This window comes from Pongo pygmaeus, chromosome 23 (assembly GCF_028885625.2).
Source record: "Pongo pygmaeus isolate AG05252 chromosome 23, NHGRI_mPonPyg2-v2.0_pri, whole genome shotgun sequence".
In the NCBI taxonomy this organism is placed as follows: Eukaryota; Metazoa; Chordata; class Mammalia; order Primates; family Hominidae; genus Pongo; species Pongo pygmaeus.
The window spans coordinates 34,926,827-34,947,554 of record NC_085931.1 but is presented as its reverse complement, the minus strand read 5'-3'; the positions used below and the strand labels follow the sequence as shown (position 1 = coordinate 34,947,554).

Sequence of the window (20,728 nt, the reverse complement as noted above, 5' to 3'; positions counted from 1 at the left end):
TTTGTTGAATATGAGTGAATTGTGTGATTGTGTGGGTGTATATGTGTGTATATGAGTTAACTGTGTGATTGTGTGACTGTGTGTAAATGTTATGATTGTGTATGTGGGTGTATATGTGTGAATGTGATAAATCGTGTGACTGTGTGTGGACCTGGGTGGATGTGTGTGTGAATGTGTGTGGCTGTGTGTCGAACAGTGTGTGAGTGTAAGTGTGCAGATGGCAGCTGTGGAATTAAGGCACATTAGGGGAATCCTTCCTTGGCTCTGGTCCTTGGTTTCCCTCTATGGAACGAGTTGGGTGAATTAGGCAGTTTCTGGCATTCCAGGATTTGGTCTCAGGTCTAAACAGGATTTTGTAAAGTGAAAGCAGCATCCCTTGGGCATCCTGGGAGGTGTCCCTGCCCTCCATGGCTCACCTTCTGCCACATGGCCCAGCAGCAGCCACTCTGCAGGGCCATGTGCCGCCATGACAGGTACTCATCCCCACGGGCGCGGGCCTGCAGGTCCTGGGGGTACCAGTGGTCAGGTGCTTTGTACATGCAGCTCATACACAGCAAGATAGCCATAGTAGGGGGACATGACAGGGGCAGAAAGCATGCCCTGAACACTCTTCAGCCATTTTCTGGGACATTTTCACTATCCCCATGATGCAGAGGAGGGATGTGAGGCTCAGAGAGGTTAGGTAAGTGCCCAGGGTCACACAGCCCTACACGGGGCCAGACTGTCATCTCAACTAAGGGCCGCAAGGAAGAAACAAAATGTTATGAACTTCAGCAGGGGCTCAGGGAAGGCTTCCAGGAGGAAGGGGCACCCAGTGTGAGTCTGAAGAACGAGAGCAAGTTGGGTATCTCCCCAACATATCCAAAGCATGGACAGGGCCAGGAGCAAGGCCAGTAGGGAGAGAGCCTTCCAGGGGACATGGCAGCATTGCTTCCCACCCTGTCCCATCTCCCGTTCACCTATGGTGAAGGGTTGTGCAGTCTGACCCCCAGAGCTCATCATGCCTCTATGGGTGTTGGACCATCCAGTGATCCCAGGCTCTGAACATGAATCCGGCTCCACCACGGAGACATTGTGTGGCCTCGGTAAAGGATGCCACCATGCAGCCACCAACCTGGAGGCTGGTTTTGGCTTTCATTTTCCCACCCACCTCCAACCCTTCAGCAAACCCTGCAGTCAGAGTTTCAAGAAAAGTCAGAACTGACCACAATCCCCCGCAACCCTGCACCACCACCACCTTGGTCTGGGGCTCCAGCGCTGCATCCCAGATGACTGCAGTGGCTTTCTCCCCGCTGCCTGGGGGATCCTTTACGACCTAAGTCAGATCACAGTTCTCCTCTGCTCAAAACCCTCCAGCGACTCAGTCCACCTGCGGTAAGAGCCAAAGCCTTCCCAGTGTCCCATGCTCCCCTCTGTCGTGACCTCTTGCTCTTCCTGCTCACTGCACCCGCCCTGGCCCGTTGCTCTCCAGTCTGAACCCCATGCATTGTCCCACTTGGAGCCTTCGCCCTCACTCTTCCCTCCAGCCAGAACACCCTTCCCCTCATGCCTTGCACATTCCTACAGCTCTCTGCTCAGATGCCACCTCCTCCAGGGAGTCTTCCCTCAACATCCTACTCATAATGACATACACCCCCACTCTTACCCTGTTTATTTTTTCCATGGCACCCATCAACATCCGATATGTTACATGTTTACATGGGTTACTGTCAGCTCCCCCTTCTATTAATGGAATGTGAGCTCCATGAAGAGACAGGTGTAGACACATTCGCTGCTGAAGCCACAGGGCTTAAATGAGGTCTGGCCCTGTTGGATGTTTAGTAAATAGCCACTGAAGATCGCTGAGTGGTCCCTCGACTCTCCAGGGAAACAGCACTTGCCCCACAGGATCTGTGGGCAAAATGGTAGCATTAAGATGCCTGGTACATCCTCTCCTCAAAACTTAGAGCACTCTCCTTTTCTCGGAGGGCAAGGCTGGTGGTGAGGAGGCCCGGAAGCAGACTGGGCCCTGTGGCCTTGTGCAAGTCCCTCCCCTCCTCCAGCCTCAGTTTCCTCACTTGTACAATGCAGGAGGGGACTTCTATAACCCTCTCAACACTGGGCACCTCTGCGTGCCTCAGCCCATTCTTCACCCTGGGGCTGGTGCAGGGCCCACAGTCCATGATCCCAGCCATCAACAGTGAACAGACAGACGACTGGCCCCACAAGGCCCGGCAGCAGCCCAGGGACCGGTTACCTCTCAGCCAAGGTGAAGTCCCCATCCTTCAAGGCCCGGCACCCTCCTCAGGGGGTTCACCTGGGCAAAGGCATCGCTGTGCTGCTGACCTGCAGGCGAGATCAGAGAGGTGAGTGGGGACAACCCAGAGTTCTCTGAGGTCTCTGCCCACCCCCATCCCAAAATCCCAGCACCAGCTTTCTGAGGCCCCTATCTGGGAGGCATCAGGGAAGAGGAGGCCTCTCTGCTAGTCACTGGGTCACAGACCCTGACCCCATCAGAAGGCCACCTTTCCTGTGTCCAGCTCCTTGAAGCGTGGCTCAAGAACAATTCCCTGGAGCTGTAATTCACACCCCATCCCCAGCCCGTTCTATCCATAGGTCAGACCCCTCCAGCCTCCTCCCTGGGCTCTAGGCTTGCCCCCTCTGATTCAGCTTCCTAACCCAGCTGGGGACTTAGGCCCTTCTGACCAGGCTGGGTGACCTGTCAATACCCCAGAGTCCCAGCCAAACATGTTCCCAACCCTCAGACCAACCTCATTCTTGCTGGGAATCCCTGCCCCATTCAGTCACTCAGCCTCCAGTGGCTCAGCTCTTCTTCCTTTCTTATGCCAAACTCTCAAGGCTCCCTCCCCACTGGGGGTTCCCAGGTCTGACTCACTTTAGCACTCTAGGCCAGTGCTGGAGGCCTCATTAGGTGCCTGCTTAACGTGTCTGGATCAGAGGGCCTCAGTCAAGCCAGGCCCCAGTATGATCATAGGCCTACATGTGGACCTCTTTGTCCTTCTACAGAACGGACATGAACACCCCTGCACATTCTCCCTCCACAAACTGCTTCTGTGTCCAGCCCCTGTTCTGTACTAGGTGACTCAAGCTGGTTGTACCAAGGGCAGCAGTTGGGAAGACTCAGATGAGCAGGGTCCTCCTTCTGGTCTGCCCAGGGGGCTCTGGCTCTGGCTCTGCTCTCTGCCCTACTGCTCAGTTATAGCCCTGCCTCCTCCACTGAATTCTGCTCCAGCTGCATCTCTGTATGCCAGCCAGACCAGCAAACGCTGGAGCTCAGGGTGAGGGTGCTGGCCTCCCCTACTGCCCTGCCACAGGGCCCTCCAGCCTCTAGCCTCTAGGAGCAGCCCCTTCAGCTGGGTGAGAAGCCCCATGGGATAGAGCAAGTCAGATGCAGGAAAAAGAAAAGGCAGAAGAATGCCAAGAAATACATAAAAGTGAAACAGACCCAGCGCCAGACATGGTGGTGCATGTCTGTAATCTCAACACTTTAGAAGGATGAGGCAGGAGGATCACTTGAGCTCAGGAGTTCAAGGTCAGCCTGGTCTACATGGCAAAATCGCGCATCTGCACATACCAAAAAAAAAAAAAAAAAAGTAGCTGGGCATGGGGACATGCCTGTAGTCCCAACTATTCTACTTGGGAGGAGTAAGTTGGGAGGATCACTTGAACCTGAGAGGTCAAGGCTGCAGTGAGCCGGGATCATGCCACTGCCCTCTAGCCTGGGCTGCAGAGTGAGGCACTGTAAAAAAAATAAAATAAAATAAATAAATAAATAAATAAATAATATAAAAGTGGAAGAGACACAGGCAGGGGTAGACAGGGACTATTTTACCTAGGACACAAAGAGGCAGTTTCATTGTTTTTTCCAAGCACACGGGGTGAAGATATTCTGGCCCCATTCCATTTCCCTACCCTCCTGTGCCTGCTGTGCCCTCTCTAAACCTGCATTTTGAAGAATGTTTTGTATTCGCAAGCAAAGATCAAGCCTCTATTAAAATGGACAACCAGCGGGGCATGGTGGCTCATGCCTGTAATCCCAACACTTAGGGAGGCCAAGGCAAGAGGATCACTTGAGCCGAGGAGTTCTAGGCCAGCCTGGGAAACACAGCAAGACCTCCTCTCAATAATAATAATAATAATAATAATAATGATAATGATAATAAATTGGCCGAGCATGTCGGTGGGCACCTGTAGTCCCAGCTACTTGAGGGGCTGAGGTGGGAGGATCGCTTGAGCCTGGAAGGTCGAGGCTGCAGTGAGCCATGATTGTGCCACTGCACTCCAGCCTGAGTGACAGAGTTAGCTCCTGTCTCCAAAAAGTAAAAATAATAAAATAGATAATTATGTAATAGTTTCTACACCGGAGAGTCTGATTCTTCGTGTTAGTCTGCATTCTCGGCGCGACTGCAAAGCAGCGGGGACAGGCAGGGATCCGCGGCCAGTATCCCCTGGACCTGCCTGCCCAGCCCAGCTTTGGTCAGCTCCACTGTGTGAAGCTCGAAGGGGATGCCGTTCTTGGCGAAGATGTAGACTGCACTGCAGGGCTGGGACAGCAGGTCCAGGTACAGCTCCAGACCCACGGCGGGGGCAATGGGGTGGGGCGTGGGAGGGCAGACCTAAACCTAGGAGACGGGCCCTGGGGACAAACCTGGGGACAGGCCCAGGAACAGGAACTGCGGTCAGGAATGGCTGGTTGGGGACGGCGGTCAGGAAGGGCTGGTTGGGGGCGGCGGACAGGAATGGCTGGGGGTAGGTGAGGCTTGGGCAGGAACTGCTGGGTCACGGAGCCTGCAGCGGTGCACCACACCAGGAGCCCCGAGTCCGGCCACGCCCTCTTCACTCATCCCTTGGCTCCGAGAACTTTGGGTCAATCAGTGGCGTGTCTGCTCTCTCACCACCCCTTTCCGGGAATCTAGGCTGCAGGTATATTTCCCACTAAAAGGGAAGAGGAGAGGCTGGGCGCGGTGGCTCACGCCTGTAATCCCAGCACTTTGGGAGGCCGAGTGGGACGGATCACGAGGTCAGGAGACCGAGACCATCTTGGCTAACACGGTGAAACCCCGTCTCTACTAAAAATACAAAAAATTAGCCGGCGCGGTGGCGGTCGCCTGTAGTCCCAGCTACTCGAGAGGCTGGGGCAGGAGAATGGCGTGAACCCGGGAGGCGGAGCTTGCAGTGTGAGCCGAGCTCACGCCATGGCACTCCAGCCTGGGCGACAGAGTGATACTCCGTCTCAAAAAAAAAAAACGAAGAGGAGAAAGGCGGTGCAGCAGCCTCCTTGCCCAGTGCCGGGCCCAGTGCCCAGGATGGAGGCCAGAGAGGAAGGGTGGCTGACTGCCTGCGGGGCTGCCAGCCCCACACCTCATAAAGGAATGAGCTGTCCCTCCCCAGTTGCTGGGGTCATATTTGTTACACTCTAGCGGACGCCTCCCCAGATGGCTGAGGCCCTTTGAGGTCTATCCAGAGGTTTCCAACAGTGCCTGGCATTGCACAGTAAATTAATCACCATGACACGAGTTTTGCAAAAGAGAAAAGATTTACTCACAGGGCACCAAGCAAGGATGTGGGATAGTAGCTCTCAAATCCACCTTCCCGAAAATAAGGCTTAGGGATAAGCCTTGCTTCCAAGCAGTAGAGCACAGGCCCCAGCCACACTCAAGGGGAGGGAGGCATACAAGGATGTGAATAGCAGTGTCGGCCTCGTGGGCCTACAACGCAGAAGGGCCATGCAGTTGGTTTAAACCTTTGCTGTTGCCATCTTAACATTCTTAACAATTTAAAAATAAGGGTCCCCACATTTTCATGTATAGCCAGTCCTGTCCAAGGAGTTCAAAGATCTCATGAGGGTGGACAGGGCACTGTCTGCTCTGGGCAGTGATGGGACCACTAACAGTTGTTCTCCAGTCTCCCAGCCCCTACCCCAGGCCACACCTTACCCTTGTCTCTACTATTCTTGTTTTTTTTTTTTTCGAGACAGGGTCCTGCTGTTGCCCAGGCTGGAGTGAGGGCAGTGGTACAAACTTAGCTTACTGCAGCCTCGACCTGGGCTCAAACAATCCTTCTGCCTCACCCTCCCATGTAGCTCAGACCACATGTAAACGCCACCAATCTGGGCTAATTTTTTGACTTTGTAGAGACGGGGTCGCACTTTCTTTCCCTCAAACGATCCTTCTGCCTCACCCTCCCATATAGCTCAGACCACATGTAAATGCCACCAATCTGGGCTAATTTTTTTGACTTTGTAGAGACGGGGTCGCACTTTGTTTCCCAGGGTGGTCTCGAATTCCTGGGCTCAAGTGATCCTCCCACCTCAGCCTCCCAAAGTGCTGAGATTACAGGTGTGATCCACCACCTCTGGCCTCTCTCACATTCTTGACATTTAAAGTTACCGTCATTGACAAGGAACATGGGTACACTCCAATTTACTCCAGAAAAAAACTCTTTTCTCCATTGAATAGATATGCGGCCTGGCTGCTTCCTACTCTAGTTGAGGTCTTCTTTTTGTTTCCTTTTTCTTCTTCTTCTCTCTTGTTTTTTAGACACGAGGTCCTGCTGCGTTGCCCAGGCTGGTCTCAAAGTTCTAGCCTCAAGAGGCCCTCCTGCCTTGTTCTCCCAAAGTGTTGGGATTACAGGTGTGAGCCACCCCGTCCAGCCTCAAAATGTGGTCATTAGATCAGCAGCAGCAGCAGCCTTGTCTGGGAGCTTGTTAGAAATATACTAACAGGCTCCCACCCCCAAACCCAGACCTACTGAATCAGAGTCTGTATTTTCATAAGATCCTCAGGTGATCTAAATGCACCTTAAACTTTGAGGAGCTTTGATCCAGAACCCGGGCTGGAGGCCCCTGGGGGCCACTCTGTCCCTCACAGACTGCAAGGTATGTTTTTTTCTTGCCTCTTTTCTATGTCCCAATGTCTCCTTCTCTCTGTGTCTGACCCTGAGGACCCTGTGACATCTTCCCAGGGGAGTTTCCACTGCCAAAGGCCTGATCCTCTAGAATCTGATGGGCTCCTCTAGACACCAATCTCTACCTGGGCTCTTGTTGAAGAAGCCAATCAGCTCATTGGTTGGAGATCACATGATATAAAACATGGCTGCCTTCCAAGCCTTATGTGTGGACAAGGAGATAGGGATAAGTAGGCATATCATGTTCTGATACCTGGGCCATCGTCTCTCCTCAGGCCCCCAGGATACACTTTTATGGGGCGTTTTCCTCCCTTCCCCCAATATGGTCACTCATAACTTACATCCAACAGTCAAACAGGAGTGGAAGCTACAGGGTTTCATGTAAACAATAGGCTAGGCTGTGGGGCTGAGTAAAAGGCACTGGACTGTGGTAGGTCTTACTCCAAGATGGCCAAATGGAAGGGCTTTTAGCTTTCTTTGTTTTTGTTTTATATTTTGAGATACAATGTTCAATTTTTACACTTCAGAATAAAAAGAGCCACAATTTACGCTTCATATTTTTTGTAGCTGGTTCCCTATGCTTTTGAACAATGTAATCATATTTTCATTATCAGATATAATTCCCATACCATAATATCCACCCTTTCAAAGTATACTTTAAAATTCAATTGGTTTAAAGCCAATTCCGTGGTTGTTAGTATATTAACAAAGTTTTGTCACCATCAGAGTTATCGAATTCTAGATCATTTTCATCACCCAAAAAAGAAACTCTGTACCCAATAAAGAGTCACTGCCCATTTTCCCTCTTCCCCTAGCCCCTGGTTACCATTCATCTACTTTCTACCTCTGTGGATAGGAAGTATCTGCCTATTCTGGAGATTTCATTCAAATGGAATAATGAAATATGTGGCCTTTTATGACTGGCTTCTTTCATTTAGCATAATGGTGTCAAGGTTCATCCATGTTGTAGCATATAACGGTACTTCATCCCTTCTTATGGCTGAATAATACTCAATTTTATGGACTTTTTAGCAAAACATTCTAATTTTTACTTCTCTACTGTGCTTATTGTTTGTCTTTCTCCACAACAATGTGAGCACTAAAGGTAGAGATTTTTGCCTATTTTGTTCACTACTGCTTCCTCTGCACCAAAAGCATTGCCTCGTTGTGGGTACTTTTCTAGTTGTAGGAAGGAGAAGACAAGATATAGGCCCTGACTCTGGTTCTGCCTCTCATTCATATGCTACTCTGAGGATCCCTTCCCCTTGAAGAACTTGTTTCTTCATCTACAAAATGGGGATAATACTACTACTCATCAAGGTGGTTGTGAGGATTAAACAAGGTAAGAGAAGTAAAATTGCATGTTAGTTATCAGATAGATTTGTGTTCCCATCTAGCTCCAATGAGGGAGAGGATTTGCTCTAGTCTGTCCCTCTGGGCCCTGGGCTTCTAATGGGCAGACAGCTTCCTCCATGATGTTTGTAGCTGTAAAGCCTGGCACAGTTCCTCAAGACAAGTTTTTTCTGTTTTTGTTTTTGTTTTTTTGAGATGGAGTATCGCTCTGTCACCAGGCTGGAGTACAGTGGTGCGATCTTGGCTCACTGCAATCTCTGCTTCCCGGGTCCAAGTGATTCTCCTGCCTCAGCCTCCCGAGTAGCTGGGATTACAGGCACACGCCACTACATCCAGCTAATTTTAAGACAAGCTTTCACACTTGAACTGCTGATGGTCTTCCATGAACAATTCAACAGAAACCCAGTAGCATACACTTCCTTGTATGCACTTGCTCCCTCTCTTTACATTTATTACACATTTAATGCTACCTAATAATTCCCTATACTTATCTTTTACTGTATCCAATCATTCAACAGATTCCAACTGAAATACATAGAAGAGTGATATTCCAACTTCATCAGACCCTGAGATTCTATTTTTAACATTTCTTCCATGGATTGTTGAATGTTTCCAATGATTGATCCACCTTCCCTTGGCCTTTTCTACATTACAGATTTGGTTGCATGTCCATGTCTATGTTGCTGAACTTGCCTCACAGACCCAGCTTGAACACAAGATGGGAGCTTGCTGAAGAGCAGGACTCATTCTGTTGAACCTGCATGTTTTCTCAGGTCAGATTGCTTGGTGGTGCTTCTTCAATTTCTTTCAACAGCACATTGTAGTTTGCTGTGTTGAAGTGTTGCTTTTCTTTGGTTAAATTTATTCTAACTATTTTATTCTTTTTGATGCTATTATAATTGGAAGTGTGGTTTTAATTTTGTTTTTGATCCTTTATTGCAAATGTATACTATTGATTTTTGTGTATTAATCTTGTATCCTGCAACCTTGCTGAACTTATTTTATTGAGATGGAGTCTCAGTCTGTCACCCAGGCTGGAGTGCAGTGGCATGATCTTGGCACACTGCAACCTCCACCTCCTGGGCTCTAGTGATTCTCCTGCCTCTGCCTCCTGAGTAGCTGGGACTACAGGCATGCGCCACCACACCCAGCTAATTTTTGTATTTTTAGTAGAGACGGGGTTTCACCATATTGGACAGGCTGGTCTCAAACTCCTGACCTCATGATCTGCCTGCCTCAGCCTCCCAAAGTGCTGGGATTACAGGCATGAGCCACCGTGCCCAGCCTTCAACTTATTAGCTCTAATGGTTTTTAAGTGAGTTCCTTAAGAATTCCTACAATGTCATCTGTGAATAGAGACGGTTTTACTTCTTTCTTTCTGATCTGGATTCCACCTTGTTCCTTTTTCTTGCCTAATTGCCCTAATAAATAGAAGCAGTGTGAATGAACATTCTTGTCCTGTTCCTGATCTTAGGGGGGAAATGCTCGATCTTTCACAATGAGTGAAGTATGGTGTTAGTTATAGGTTTTTCACAGATGCTTTTTGTCAAGTTGAGGAAGTTCCTTTCTCGTCTTCATCTGCTGAGTAATTTTATCATAAAAGGATGTTAGATTTTATCAAATGCCTTCTCTGCATTAGGATGATCATGTGACTGTCTATTAACATGGTATGCTACACTGATTGATTTTTGTATGTTGAACCGCATTTGTACTCCTGGGATAAATCCTACCTGGTCAAGGTGTATGATCCTTTTAATATGCTGCTGGATTTGATTTGCTAGTATTTTGCTGAGGATTTTTACATCTATATTTATAAGGATATTGCTTTATAACTTTATTTTCTTGTAATGCCTTTTTCTGTCTTTGGTATCAGAGTAATTCTGGCCTCATAGTATGAGTTGAAAAATATTTCTTCCTGTTCTATTTTTTGGAAGAGTTTGTGAAGGCTTTGTGTTAGTTCTTCAAGCTTTTGGTTGAATTCACCAGTGAAGCCATCTGGTCCTGGGCTTTTCCTTGTGGAATTTTTAAAAATAATTAATATTTTAATCTGTTTATTTGTTACAGGTCTATTACAATTGTATCTTTCTTCTTAAGTCAGTTTTGGTAGATTGTGTGTTTCTAAAATTTTCCCATTTCATCTAGGTTGTCTAAATTATCCACATATAATTATTTATAGTATTTCTTTCTAAACTTTTGTATTTCTCTATGACCAATGTGATGTCTCCATTTTCTTTCTTTCTGGTTTCCATTTCGTTTCTTCGTTTTTGTTTTTGTTTGTTTATTGAGATAAGGTTGTTCTATGTTGCCCAGGCTGGAGTGCAGTGGTGCAATCATAGCTCAATGTAACCTTGAACTCTTGAACTCGAGTGATCCTCCCACCTCAGCCACCCAGTTAGCTAAGACCACAGGCGTGCACCACCACACCCAGCTAATTTTTAAAAAATATATATTTTTTAGAAAAAAGTCTCATTGTGTTACCCAGGCTGGTCTCAATCTCCTGGCCTCAAGTGATCCTTCTGCCTCAGCTTTCCAAAGTGTCGGGGTTACAGGTGTGAGCCATTACACCCAGCCTCCACTTTCTTTCTTGGTGAATAATTTGACCCTTATTTTTTTCACTTGGCTATTCTAAGTAAAGGTTTGCCAATTTTGTTGCTCTTTGCAAAGATCCAATTTTTGGTTTTATTGATTTTATTGCTTTTCTATTTTCTGTTTCATTTATCTCCATTCTAATCTTTACTATTTCCTGTTTTCTACTGCTGTTGGGTTTAGTTTGCTCTTATTTTTCTAGTTCCTTAAGGTGTAAAGTTAGGTTATTGATTCAAGATCATTCTTCTTTAACTTATGTGTTTACAGCTATAAATTTTGCTCTTAGCACTGCTTCTGCTGCATCCTATACATTTGGACATGCTGTGTTTTTGTTTTTATTCATTCAAGATACTTTTTGATGTCCCTTTGATTTCTTCTTTAACTCATTGGTTAAGAGTGTGCTGTTTAATTTCTATGTGCTTGTGAATTTTCTAGTTTTCCTTCTGTTCTTGAATTTTAACTTTATTCCACTGTGTCCAGAGAACATACTTTGTGTGATTTCATCACCTTAAATTTGAGACTCAGGACAAAATATATGCTCTATACTGGCGAATATTCCATGTGTTCTTTAGAAGAATGCTTATTCTGCTCCTGTCGGGTGGAACGTTCTGTTCATGTCTAGTGTGTGCGATTGGTTAATCGTGCTTTTCAAGTCCCCTATTTCCTTGATGGTCTTCTGTAGTTTTTCTATTACTGAAAGTGGGTATTGAAGTCACCAACTATTATTACTGACAATGTAACCATATTTAACCCTTTACTTTTAAAATTCTTTTTGGAAACTGGAAGGATCTGTAACCACCACCCACTCCCACATCAGACCCTATGCATATGCCAACTGTCTGCTGCTCAGCAGCTGTGATGGTTGTTCCAGTTCTTTATTAGGCAAAGAAGAGTTTTTTTGTTTGTGTGTGTGTGTGTGTTTTTTTTTTATCATTTCCTTTAAGAAAGGTGGCTCAGATTGCTAAGCCATACAGGCCCTGCAGGACGGGCTGCGATTAGGGTCACTTGCTCTTCTTCAGCAACTCAGAAATATTCTCCTTGACCATTGGATCCAATGTTGAAAAGTCCCAGTCGGCCAGCTGCATTAGTCGATCATGGGCCTCCCTAAAGAGGCCAGAGCCGATATTCAGCTCCACCCGCATACGCCACTCACCTAGCTTGGAGCTGTTGAGGAAGACATTATAGTTGGCTGCCATGGGCTGTGGATAGACAAAGACGAACATGTGGTCAGCCTGGGGACCAGCCCCACCTGGGTCCTCTCCCACAGCCTCAGGCCCATGCCCCCAACATCTACCTATGCAAAGAATTAGGCTGCTGACCCCCAAGGCCTGAGCAAAGGGTCACAGATTATGTAATAGATGTAGGTGGGGATGGAGGATCCAGAATCCCTCAGAGTCCTTAGTCACTGGTCTTCTTGCTCCCAGCCTTCTGAACCATGCTGAGAGGGCTCCTGGCCCAGGCACCTCTCACTTCCCCAGCCTGTGACCTCACATGAATCCTGCCTTCATCTTCCAGGGAAACCCCTTATCCCAGGTGTGTATATGTGGATGAGGGAGAGAACTCAGGTTTTTCTCTCCATGTTCAACCTCCCACTGTCATCAAGCTCAGGGGCTAGGATAGGAGACCTGGTGGGCAGTCTACCGTGCAGTTTGGCTGGCTCCCTAAGAGTCTACCCTGTAGTTTGGTTTGCACCCAAGATCTTTGGGAAGCCCAAGAAGGGGTGTGTGTGGGTGAAATATAAAGGGTGGGGATGAAGCATATGGCTGAACCCTTGGGGCAGGCCAGAATGATTTTTCCTGGTGCTGATCTGCCCTGCAAACAGACCAAAGAGACTAATTTTCATATCAGCCAGAGATCTCTGGGATAAGGAAAAGAACACTGCATTTTCTGGTCAATACTCCAGAATCCCAGGTGCCTCCTCCCGGGCATATCTCTGGCTGATATGCAAATTAGTCTCTTTGGTCAGTGCGCAGTGCCCTAGCTGGTGTGCAGGATGGCCAGTTTAGACCCTGGCCAGTGTCTTGAGAAGCAGAACTGGTCCCCCTCCCCTGCATGTAGAGGCCACATAAATGCCCCACACTCAGGTGTTGCTCCAAATGCACAGTGGATGCCCCTCAGACCCAGCCAGGAGAGCTGTCCTCCAGAGCTGTCTGTCTGGAGCTCTGGGAAAGAGGCAGGGCCAGAAGGACACCCAGGAAACCAGTGAACATTTCCTGGAGAGTCCAGCAAGAGGAGGAGGTATCTGGGATGCTGGGGGATTGAGCAGGAAATGTAGTGTTCTTCTCTATCCCAGGCTCACCCTCCAGCTCCTCCCACACCGAAGAATCTTTGTCAAGTGTGGAGAACTGTGATCCTTCTTGATTCATAACATTCTGTGCTTCCTGTTGCCCCCAGATTGAGTCCAGGCCCCCAGACCTGGCTCCCGCAGCCCCCACGGCAGCCCCGCCTGCCTTTCCCGCCTCACCAGCCTATCCTCAAGTGATGGCCCCACTGGTCACACAGGAGTCCTACCTCTGCCCAGGGTCTAACCCTCCTCCAACCCACCCCACACCTGCATCATCTCCACCACGGCCACCAAGTCAGCCAGTGAGATGTGGTCCCCGGTGATGAACATCTTATGCTGCAGAAAATACTCCTCAAAGAGCTGCAGGCTGTTGTTCACCTCTTCCACTGCATGCTCCATCTTCTCAGCTGAAACTTCCTCCCCTGTTATCTTTGGGATCAGCAACTGGCAAGGGTTGGGAAGAGGAGGGAAGAGGAGGCTGCACTCCAGGGCCACCTGCCCTGAGAGGTCTCTGTACTCTCGTCTGCTGGATAGATATTGAACACTTCCCAGGATATAAAGCAGTTTCACCTCTTTCAGCAGTTCTGATTGGTGGATGTTGCCGGGAACCATGTGTTCACAAGGATTTGGGGAGCTCAGCAGGCATAAATCCTGTGATTGATTAGTGATGCCTGTCACAGGCATAGAATTTGAAGTAGAGACACATGTACTGGTTATTTGTCATCTTCCAATTTTCCGTACGCCTTTACTCTTTTTTGTTTTTGTTTTTTGAGATGGAGTCTCACTTTGTTGCCCAGGCTGGAGTGTAGTGGCACAATCTTGGCTCACTGCCAACTCCACCTCCTGGGTTCAAGCAATTCTCCTGCCTCAGCCTCCTGAGTAGCTGGGATTACAGGTGCCCATCACCACACCCAGCTAATAATTTTGTATTTTTAGTAGAGACGGTGTTTCACAATGTTGGCCAGGTAGGTCTTGAACTCCTGACCTCAAGTGATCCACCCGCATCAGCCTCCCAAAGTACTGGGATTACAGTTGCGAGCCACCGTACCCGGCCTTCTATAGGCCTTTTGATGCTGAGATTCTCTAGTTCAGAATGAAATGCCTCGAATGCTGTCCTGGGTGAGTCACATCAGCCCCTCCTGTATGCCCTTCCCCTCGCCCTAATAAGACTCTTTCATGCCCATTGTTTCAGTGCACACTCCTGACAGCTCTGTAAGGCAGGCAGGAGAAGGAGCTGAGGAAATGAGGCCCAGAGAGGGAGGGAGACTTACTTGAGTTCACCGGCAGTCAGCAGGGCCAGAACTGGCCTCCGGCCTTCCTGACTCCCTTGTGCCCGTGTCCCCAAGCCCCAGAAGTAACCCTGCTCACCTTGAGCCAGACTATCTTCTTCATGGGCAGCTGAAAGGCTGTGTGTTGCCAAGCCATGAACTCCTCCACACGGGCACGTGTGTGCAGGTCTGGCGGGTACCAGTGTAATGGTGCGCTGTACTTGCGACACAGGTAGTAGAGGATGGCCACGCTGCAGAAGGGGCCGGTCAGGGGCACTGCCCTTGCTTTCCTGAGTGCCGCTACATCAGCCACCCCAGTGTGGCCTGAGCCCAACTGCTGGGGCTTCCAGAGCAAAGAGGAGCCCAAACGGACCCGAGAAAGGGCTTCACCAGAGCTGTCTGTCTGACAGTCAGTAAGGGCTGGGAAGGAGCCCTGCAGGGTGAGTAGGAGTTGGGGGCTGGTGGTATAACAAAGAGTAGGCCAGCAAGGGGAACAACACATGTTGAATTGGGATGCTGAGGCGGGAGGATCACTTGAGCCCAGGAATTTGAGGCTACTGTAAACCAAGATCACACCACTGCACTCCAGCTTGGGTGAAAGAGCAAGATCCTTTTTCAAAAACAAAAAACAGGCGAGGCCTGATGGCCCACACCTGTAATCCCGGCACTTTGGGAGGCCAAGGTGGGCGGATCCCTTGAGGCCAGGAGTTGGAGACCAGCCTGGCCAACATGGTGAAACCCTGTCTCTACTAAAATGAAAATACAAAAATTAGCTAGTTGTGGTGGCACACACCTGTAATCCCAGCTACTTGGGAGGCTGAGGCACGGGAGTCACTTGAACCTGGGAGGCAGAGGTTGTAGTGGCCAAGATTGTGCCACTGCACTCCAGTCTGAGCCACAGAGCAAGACTCTGTCTCAAAAAACCAACAAAGATAAACACATGCTGAAATATGAGGGTAAAGGAAGCAAGGTAAATCTGAAGAAAGAAGAATAGGGGGGTGCAACTGGAAGAAGGGTGGTGGTGATTGGGGAGTGATGAGGCAGCCAGAGACACTGTGGAGGCCACAGAGGGTAGCCCCTGGAGATGCAGGGAGGTTATGGACTTAATCTTTAAGATTAGGCATTGTATAAGCCAGGGCACGAAAGGATCCATCTCTCTGGTGCTGGATGGAGGGTGAGCCCGAGGGGGCAGAATGGACAACAGCGGGGCCAGCAACTATCGGGAAGCTTGTAGTGTCTGGGAATGGTGGAGGCCATGGGGACAGAGGGAAGGGGACGGAGGGGAGACATGCTTCGGAGGGGATGTCCTAGGCCTTGCTGATTGATGACTGGTGTGGGAACCTCCGCAGGACAAGGGCTCCTTTATTATCACCAACAGCAACCATGCCAAGGTAAAAAGGTCAGGGCATGGAGAGAACTATCGGTTAAAATGTGGCAGGAGAGACAGCAACCGACTGCAAGACTCAGAACTTCTTTGGATCCTGATCCAAACAAACTGCCAAGAAAATATTTAGGAGATAATCAGAGAGTTTTGAACAGCAGCCACATATTAGATGAAATCCAGGAATTATTGTTAATTTTATGAGGTATCTTAATGGTATCGTAGTGATGCTACGCTCTATCCTAGCCCAGGCTGGAGTGCAGTGGCGCAGAGTTCATCGCAGTCATGAACTCCTGGCCTCAAGCGATCCTCCTGTGTCAATGTCTCAAAGTGCTGGGATTATAGGCATGAGCCACCGCGCCCAGCCTGTTGCTTTTTTTTTTTTTTTTTTTTTTTTTTTGGAACAACACTTATCTCTAAGTGGTATGTTCCTAAACGTTTACTGATTTTTTTAATTACTTATTTTTATTTTTGAGGTGGGACCTCACTCTGTTGCCCAGACTGAAGTGCGATGGCTCAATCTTTGCTCACTGCAACCTCTGCATCCCGAGCTCCAGCAATCCCTCCACCTCAGCCTCCTGAGTAGGTGGGACTACAGGTGCGGACCACCATGCTGGCTAACTTTTGTATTTTTTGTAGAGATGGGGGTTTTGGCACGTTGTCCAGGCTAGGCTGGTCTTGAACTCCTGAGCTCAGGCCATCCACCCACTTCAGCCTCCCAAAGTGCTGGGATTACAGGCGTGAGCTGGCCCCTAAACATTTATGACTGGAATGATGGGGTGTCTGGGAGCCAGGGGAATAGAAATGATGTAAAATGGACCCCAAGTTGGCAACAGTCACAGCTGGGCGATGGGTTTGTGGGGTTCCTCATGCCCCTCATTAGTTAGTATTCACTCTCCTTTAGTGCACGTGTGAGATTTTCCATGGTAAAACAGACAAATGCTCACACTGAGCCTCCCAGGAGGAGTAGAGACAGATGGTGCAAGGGCCCTGGGGAAGACTTACCTTTCACTTAAGATAAATTTCCCATCTTTGAGGCTGGGCAGCTTCCTGAGGGGGTTGATGTCAATGTATTCTTTGCTGTGGTGGTGACCTGGGAGGGGCAGGGAAGGTCTGAGGCTGTGGGACTCCAGGGGAGAGAGAACTGAGACTCCCAGAGACACAAATGCCTCCCTCTCCATTTTCTCAAGAAGAGGGAACTGAGGCCTAGAGGAACATTGCGTCTCACCCCAGGTCACAGGGCAAGGCAGTTGCAGAACTGGACTGGGATCAGAACTGCTGGCTCCCAGCCTGCTCCACCCTAGGTTTGGTGACTCCCGTGCCTCCTACCTGTGTCCCAGGACCAGGATGACCCTTTTGCCCAGAAGCTGGAGGCCTCCAGTGCCCACCCCCAAAGCTGGATCTGAAAACACAGCCTTTGTATCACCTGAAGCCCTGAGGGCCTGGGTCCCATCCGCAATCCCATGGTCCTCACTCTGTCCCCTCTTTAAGGAAGCGAGGCCCAGCACACAGCTGGACATTGAAAGGGGAGCCTCTGGGACACAATCAGGGTCATCTGAACAGGGAACCTGATGTGGGGGCAGGAACTGAAACTCTTCCTGGACCAGCTGCCTCCAGTTGGAAACATTTCTGGGGGCTCCACTCACACCCCGTTCATTTCCAAAGCTTCCCCATCTCTTCCTCTGTGTTCTAGAGGCTTCTGCTTTTGCAGGCTGAGCTTTTGTAGTCCCTCTGTGCTGGGGATGGAGTTGGAGCCCACCCCTCTGACTCTCACTGGGGATCAGTGGAGCCCTGAGCCTTTCTGAACACTGGGGAGGATGAGTGTAGACGGACTGTGCACTTCTGCGCCCTTTGCCAACCTGGTGGGCAGGTGCTGAGTTCACAAGGTCCTAGAATCCCACAAGGAAGCCAGGGTGCCTGGTGGGAGCCCAGGGACTCCCAGCTGCTGTTCCTTCCCCCTTCTCCTCGAAAAGCCTGTTCATCTGTGGCGTGGGGACTGTCATTAGTGGAGAGTGGCTTAGGCAGGCTAGACAGGAATGCGGCCTACAAGCCCCCTGGCAACTTTTCCTTCCCTGTGGACCTCTAGGGTGATTCCCTTGTCTCTGTCCCTGCTTCTCAGAAATGCCCCTATCAGTCTGAGCATGGTGGCTGACGCCTGTAATTCCAGCCTTTGGAGGCTGAGGTGGGCAGATCACTTTTGGTCAGGGGTTCGAGACCAGCCTGGCCAACATGGTGAAACTCCATCTCGACTAAAAATATAAAAAATGAGCCTGGCGTGGTGGCGTGTGCCTATAAACCCAGGAACTTGGGAGGCTGAGCTGGGAGAATCACTTGAACCCAGTGGAGACTGCAATGAGCCAAGATAGCACCACTGCACTCCAGCCTGGGTGACAGAGCGAGGCTCTACCAAAAAGAAAAAGAAAAAAAAAAGCCCCAATCTGTGTGCCCTGCCTCCCCCCAGGACCGGGCCTGCCAGGCAGCAGTGGGAGCTGACCTTTCAGCAGATCCACAAACTGAAAGTTGAACCGGATGTCATGCTTCTTTGAGAAGATGTAGACGGCACGGCAGGGTGCTGACAGCAGGTCCATGTAGAGCTCCAGGGCCATGTTGAGACACATGCCGGGCCCCACAGCTGCAGCTGGCCAGCCACAGACCTGGGCCTATGTCTGGCCAGAGTCCCTGGCCCTGTGCCCTCTCCGATCTGGGCCCAGGACCCTGCATTCTGGAACCTCTTGTTTCCCTTTGTGTTGTCATAAGGCCAGGAAGCCTGCAATTCTCACAGCAGCAAGGATTCTAAGGAGGCCCAGGAGTAGGCTGGCAGAGGCCCGTGGCAAAGGTGTGGCAGCTGTGACCCTACTCTCCCCCTCTCACATGTGTCTGTGTCCCGTGGCGCCACCTCACAGACACCCTGTCTGAGAAGGGATGATGCCTGGGAATTCCCAGGGCCGGACTTTGATTGCAGAACCTGACAAAAGGGGCTTTGCAGGGTCCAGAATGAGGAAGAGGCAATGAGAATTATCCCTGGAGGATTCTAGAAGTAGAGACTGGGAGTATCCACAGGTGAATCGAGCCTGAACTATGACTAGAAAAGAATTGGGAGAAAGAGACACAGGAACCTGGGAGCTTCGGGAGCAGTGGGGACACCACCACCAGGAAGTCGGGGGCACTCGGCAATAAAAGTCGCAGATGCAATAAGACTTTTAACATATTGTTGTATAATGTACAATACTGTATAAAAATACACCCCCCATACATTATTGTTCCAACTCTGGCTCTATCTATTGCCCTCCTCATATGAATCCCTCTCCCCATACCCCACTCTCTAGTTAATCTTAACTAGGCCTCCTGTTTATATTAGCCACATCAAGCCTAGCTGTCTACTCTATCCTATGATCAGGATGAGCATCTAATTTGAAATACGCAATCTTCGGTGCACTACGTACAGTGGCCCAAACAATCTCATATGAAGTCACTCTAGCTATTCTCCTATCAGTCCTAATAATAAGTGGCTCCTTTAATCTGAATATACTCATTTGAACAGAAGAATTTCTCTGGCTGCTCCCAGCATCATGACCTGTGGCCATAATATGACTGATTTCCACACTAGCAGAAACCAACCGAGCCGCTTTAGACCTAACACAGGGGGAATCAGAATCAGTCTCGGGCTTTAACGTCGAATATGCTGCAGGCCCATTTGCCCTGTTCTTTATAGCAGACTATATAAATATCATTATAATAAATGCCCTGAAGGCCGCGAGAGGTTCGCGGGTGCAGCGCACAGGAGACCATGTCTGGGAACAGTAGCTGCAGCAGACCCCAAGCTGGGCCATCCCCGCCACTTGCCAGGTGATGCTCGCGAAGGCAAGCAGCTCCCACCTGCCCGGGGAATACAGCGCGACCCCCGGCGGCATGCTCTTCAGCACCACCCCGGGAGGTACCACGATCATCTACCACTGGAAATTCCTGATGGAGTGTCAAAACTTACCCATGACCAAAACACTCCCAAGGGATCTGCCCACCATTCCTGGGGTCACCAGCCCTGCCAGTGATGATCCCCTCAATGGAATCCAGCCAGAGCCACCTGAGCAGTAGTCCAGAAGATAAGCAGTGCAGGCGGGGAAGAAGCACAGTTTGACATGGACATTTAAAGCACCAGCCATCGCATGGAGCACTGCCAAGGGACCCCTCAGGCCCTTCCCGGAGGAGTCCCACCAGCCACGCCTTATGAAAGTCATCATACTGGGCAGGCGTTGGCGTGGGGCCAGACACCCCAGCCCTCTCTCCCTCATTCAGGGCACCTGCCCCCTCCTCTTTGTGAACACCAGCAGGTACCTCCTTGTGCCTCCGCTGATGCAGGAGCAGCTGCCCCAAGGAGAGTGACTCCTGCCAGCACACCCTGCAGCTGAGGGCCAGGACGTGGACAAGAATGAACCCTTTCTTCCAAATCATCAGATCTTCCAGCCCCTCGCTGCTGGGGGCCCAACCACCCCTTCCTTAGGTTGGTGTGCCTGGGAAAGCTCCCCTCCCCCTCCTTCGCTAAGAGAGGAAATAAAAGCCACCTTCACCCTAGGGCAAAAAATAAATAAATAATAAATCCCGTAATCACTATTGTCTTCCTAGGAGCACTGCATAACATATATATACCAGAACTCTATACCACAAATTTCGTCACCCAAACTCTCATTTTAACAAGTCTTTTTTTATGAATTCGAACATCATATCCCTGATTCCATTATGATCAGCTCATGTATCTCCTGTGAAAAAATTTTCCACCACTCACACTAGTACTTTCATATGACATATCTTCATGCCAGTCCTAACCTCCAGCATCCCACTTCAAACGTAAGAAATATGTCTCACAAAAGAGTTACTTTGATAGAATAAATTACAGAGGTTTAAACCCTCTTGTTTCTAGAATTATAGGAATTGAACCTATCCGTGAGAATCCAA

The 20,728-nt window shown here is 49.5% G+C and overlaps 1 protein-coding gene and 1 pseudogene across 4 annotated transcripts; one reads left to right on the top strand and one right to left on the bottom strand.

The window, feature by feature from the left end:
- Positions 1 to 402: 402 nt before the first annotated feature.
- Positions 403 to 20,199, bottom strand: LOC129022959 (glutathione S-transferase theta-4). Of its 4 annotated transcripts, XR_010125888.1 has the most exons (8): positions 18,273 to 19,669; positions 16,784 to 16,871; positions 14,498 to 14,648; positions 13,397 to 13,573; positions 11,999 to 12,044; positions 2,237 to 2,325; positions 1,646 to 1,890; positions 403 to 1,369 (listed from the first exon to the last, which is right to left on the bottom strand). XR_010125888.1 is itself a non-coding variant. In XM_063662885.1 (7 exons), the coding sequence occupies exons 1-6, from the start codon at positions 18,394 to 18,396 to the stop codon at positions 2,240 to 2,242; spliced, it is 672 nt and encodes a 223-aa protein (XP_063518955.1). In that variant the 5' UTR covers positions 18,397 to 19,669; the 3' UTR covers positions 403 to 1,890; positions 2,237 to 2,239. The 4 variants fall into 4 exon arrangements, 3 of the variants coding, with proteins under 3 accessions (XP_063518955.1, XP_054325321.2, XP_054325320.2); XM_063662885.1 differs by having other exon boundaries at positions 403 to 1,890; XM_054469346.2 differs by lacking the exons at positions 403 to 1,369; positions 1,646 to 1,890; positions 2,237 to 2,325 and having other exon boundaries at positions 11,705 to 12,044; positions 18,273 to 20,199.
- LOC129022963 (eukaryotic translation initiation factor 4E-binding protein 1-like) lies at positions 19,566 to 19,926 on the top strand (annotated as a pseudogene).
- Positions 20,200 to 20,728: the final 529 nt, after the last annotated feature.